The sequence below is a fragment of the Oncorhynchus mykiss genome, chromosome 3 (genome assembly GCF_057628025.1).
Source record: "Oncorhynchus mykiss isolate SJ-2025 chromosome 3, ASM5762802v1, whole genome shotgun sequence".
Lineage (NCBI taxonomy): Eukaryota > Metazoa > Chordata > Actinopteri > Salmoniformes > Salmonidae > Oncorhynchus > Oncorhynchus mykiss.
Genome location: NC_143024.1, coordinates 25989421 through 25993175, shown reverse-complemented (window position 1 = coordinate 25993175; position 3755 = coordinate 25989421). Strand labels below are relative to the sequence as shown.

General features: G+C 44.4%; 1 protein-coding gene across 1 annotated transcript; it reads left to right on the top strand.

Annotated features, from left to right (window-relative positions):
• The first annotated feature begins 1129 nt into the window (after positions 1-1129).
• Positions 1130-2678, top strand: LOC110503689 (IGF-like family receptor 1). The gene is made up of 2 exons (XM_090226705.1): positions 1130-1274; positions 2128-2678. Exons 1-2 carry the CDS (start codon positions 1133-1135, stop codon positions 2523-2525), a joined length of 540 nt encoding a protein of 179 aa, XP_090082831.1. The 5' UTR covers positions 1130-1132; the 3' UTR covers positions 2526-2678.
• The last annotated feature ends 1077 nt before the right edge of the window (positions 2679-3755 follow it).

Sequence of the window (3755 nt, the reverse complement as noted above, 5' to 3'; positions counted from 1 at the left end):
TTTAGACCGTCCCTCGCCCATACCCGGGCGCGAACCAGGGACCTTCTGCACACATCAACAGTCACCCTCGAAGCATCGTTACCCATCGCTCCACAAAAGCCGCGGCCCTTGCAGAGCAAGGGGAACTACTACTTCAAGGTCTCAGAGCAAGTGACGTCACTGATTGAAACGCTATTTAGCGCCCACGCTAACTAAGCTAGCCGTTTCACATCCGTTACACTTGGTTGTTTGAGTAACACTGTAAAACCCTATGTCTAGGGACCAGACAGGCTGTTGGAAAGGTGCCCTGGATACCACGGTGAGTTTCATCTATGATGATGAAGCTGATGATGCTATTTAATTAAGGGCATTTATGTGGTAGTTTTGTGAAGACCACTCTCAAATTTATCATGGCTGTTGTTCTTCTATTGACCTAAAATACATCAATAACAGTGTCACCGTTAGGCAATTTATTCACAAATGTTTTCAATGTTGGTCAATAGGGCACTGAGCAAACAAAACAAAGTTATTCAATCAGGAATAACAGAGTTAATGTTGACTTCACATCAATTTCAGACTCAACAGGTCTAATGGTCAACAACATTAAGGTTCCAAGTGTCAACATCAAATCCCACCACAGCCAAACACATTGATCCAAGATTACATGGTGATTCTGCAACTTCACAGGTCAACCATCAGACTGCATGTAAGTTCGAACCCCCAAATATGAGCCATTTTAGAAGTAATTTAAAAGGTACTGAGTTTGATAATACCAGTCCTTCACCATTCAAAAAGATGACTAAACTGTTTTGTTGGGCTACTGCTGAACATGTCTAACTGCTCATTGTAACGCTCCTCTGTGTTCTTTCAGGGATAGTGCTTACCCTCATCTTGGTTTTCTCTGTACTGGCATTTCTCTTATTCATCTATATTAAGAAGAGAAGGAGAAGATCAATAGCTTTTTGCTTCAGAGTTGAGCAGGATGATGAGCATTAGGGAGATTAAAAACTGTCAAACTGTCAATGCATAACACAGAACATCTGGTTTGATATGTTTGCTTAAAACCGCTTTAAATCTTTCACTTAGCTTACTTTCCTGTCCTGTTTTTGAATGGTTGTGGTTTGACACAGATAAGGAGAATAAGCCATGCTTCATGGTCAGCCTTAAAGACTGCCTCCCATCAGACAATATCCTGTATACCAACCAACATTCACAGAGCAATAAGACAACAGCAGCTGTCAATGAAGAGGTTGCTCTGCTACAGTCAGAGACCAGTAGCCTAGAGGACATTTTGAGTGAGTTATCAAGTGCTATTACTAATAGAGCTACTACCAGTCTGTTATTCATTGGTATTACCAGTACCTCTACATCACTACTCTTCCATAAGTTGCAAAAATGCTCTTGAGGTTTTAGCGCGCAACTTGAATTTCAGCACAAATCTCCCATGATATGTGGGTGGTTCCACAAAATGGGTCCCTTTTGTCTTTCATATTTTAAGTAGAAATTGTGCCCCATATTTAATTTGAAAAGTCTGTTATATTAAATGAAGTGCCCTTTAATGTAGACCACATGGATAATTCAATGAAGACTGAAAAGATGTTAAACTGTTCCTTTAAGTAATTGCTTCAAAAGAAACATTGAACATCTAATAGTCAAATCATAGTGTAAAAGCAGGTGAGCTGGTTCTACTGTCAATTTTATGGTGTTTTGAGGTTGAAAACTGAGTGGGTAGAGCAGAACATGTCAACCCTGTTACCCAACAATTTACATTGTGAAGCTTGTATTCAATTGCCCCTCCCTGTTACACACAAGCTTCCATTCACCCTGTCAAAAGGAGATTTATGTATAATTTAAGATGAAATTGTCAACCCTGTTACTTTATTAGTCACTTAATATAGTAGTTATTTTATTTAACCTCTTGAGATGGGAAATCATGTATTTTATTAAGTTGACCGTGTGCACTTCATGACAGAATGTTAAAATGAGGGGAACTCAGGTTTTTCTTGACCAAGTTACACTACCCAAAAGGGACTCATTTAGTGGAACGACCCATTAATACTTGATTTACGTATTTGGCTCTGGATTGACACAAGTCAGCATTCCAGACACGTCACTCACCCGTAGTGATATTTCCCCATGTCTTACCAGGTTCTGACCTCCAGTCTGCGCCACTGCAGACGGTTCTGGACAACCTGGATGTTCTAGAGGAGCTTGTGATCCTGCTGGACCCGGAGAGCCCTGGGGTGAAGAACACCAGCCACCTAGCATCTCGTTGCTCCTTCCCCGCCACCTGGATTACCTACACCTACTCCCTGAGGGAGAGCAAGAGCCCCCTGAGGGCCGTGCTGGAGGGGGTCACCACCAAACACCCAGAGTGGACTGTAGGACACCTGGCCAGGTTGCTGAGAGAGATGGACCGGAACGACACAGTGGTGGTGCTCACCAAGCTCAGCTTGCTTAAGGTCAAATCAAATCAAATTGTATTTGTCACATACACATGGTTAGCAGATGTTAATGCGAGTGTAGCGAAATGCTTGTGCTTCTAGTTCCGACAATGCAGTAATAACCAACAAGTAATCTAGCTAACAATTCCAAAACTACTACCTTATAGACACAAGTGTAAGGGGATAAAGAATATGTACATAAAGATATATGAGTGATGGTACAGATCAGCATAGGCAAGATACAGTAGATGGTATTGAGTACAGTATATACATATGAGATGAGTATGTAAACAAAGTGGCATAGTTAAAGTGGCTAGTGATACATGTATTACATAAAGATGCAGTCGATGATATAGTCAGTGTGTTGGCAGCAGCCACTCAATGTTAGTGGGGTTGGTTTAACAGTCTGATGGCCTTGAGATAGAAGCTGTTTTTCAGTCTCTCGGTCCCAGCTTTGATGCACCTGTACTGACCTCGCCTTCTGGATGATAGCGGGGTGAACAGGCAGTGGCTCGGGTGGTTGTTGTCCTTGATGATCTTTATGGCCTTCCTGTGACATCGGGTGGTGTAGGTGTCGTGGAGGGCAGGTAGTTTGACCCCTGTGATGCGTTGTGCAGACCTCACTACCCTCTGGAGAGCCTTACGGTTGTGGGCGGAGCAGTTGCCGTACCAGGCGGTGATACAGCCCGACAGGATGCTCTCGATTGTGCATCTGTAGAAGTTTGTGAGTGCTTTTGGTGACAAGCCAAATTTCTTCAGCCTCCTGAGGTTGAAGAGGCGCTGCTGCGCCTTCTTCACGATACTGTCTGTGTGGGTGGACCAATTCAGTTTGTCTGTGATGTGTACGCCGAGGAACTTAAAACTTACTACCCTCTCCACTACTGTTCCATCGATGTGGATAGGGGGGTGTTCCCTCTGCTGTTTCCTGAAGTCCACAATCATCTCCTTAGTTTTGTTGACGTTGAGTGTGAGGTTATTTTCCTGACACCACACTCCGATGGCCCTCACCTCCTCCCTGTAGGCCGTTCGTTGTTGTTGGTAATCAAGCCTACCACTGTTGTGTCGTCCGCAAACTTGATGATTGAGTTGGAGGCGTGCGTGGCCACGCAGTCGTGGGTGAACAGGGAGTACAGGAGAGGGCTCAGAACGCACCCTTGTGGGGCCCCAGTGTTGAGGATCAGCGGGGTGGAGATGTTGTTGCCTACCCTGCAGCCTTGCGAGGGTTGACACGTTTAAATGTTTTCCTCACGTCGGCTGCAGTGAAGGAGAGTCCGCATGTTTTGGTTGCGGGCCGTGTCAGTGGCACTGTATTGTCCTCAAAGCGGGCAAAAA

What these genes read in the sequence shown, in the direction of transcription:
- LOC110503689 (XM_090226705.1), top strand. Translation starts at nt 1,133, where the DNA reads ATGGTCAGCCTTAAAGACTGCCTCCCATCAGACAATATCCTGTATACC. An exon ending in TAGCCTAGAGGACATTTTGA is followed by an intron (nt 1,275 to 2,127) that starts GTGAGTTATCAA and finishes ATGTCTTACCAG; the next exon opens with GTTCTGACCTCCAGTCTGCG.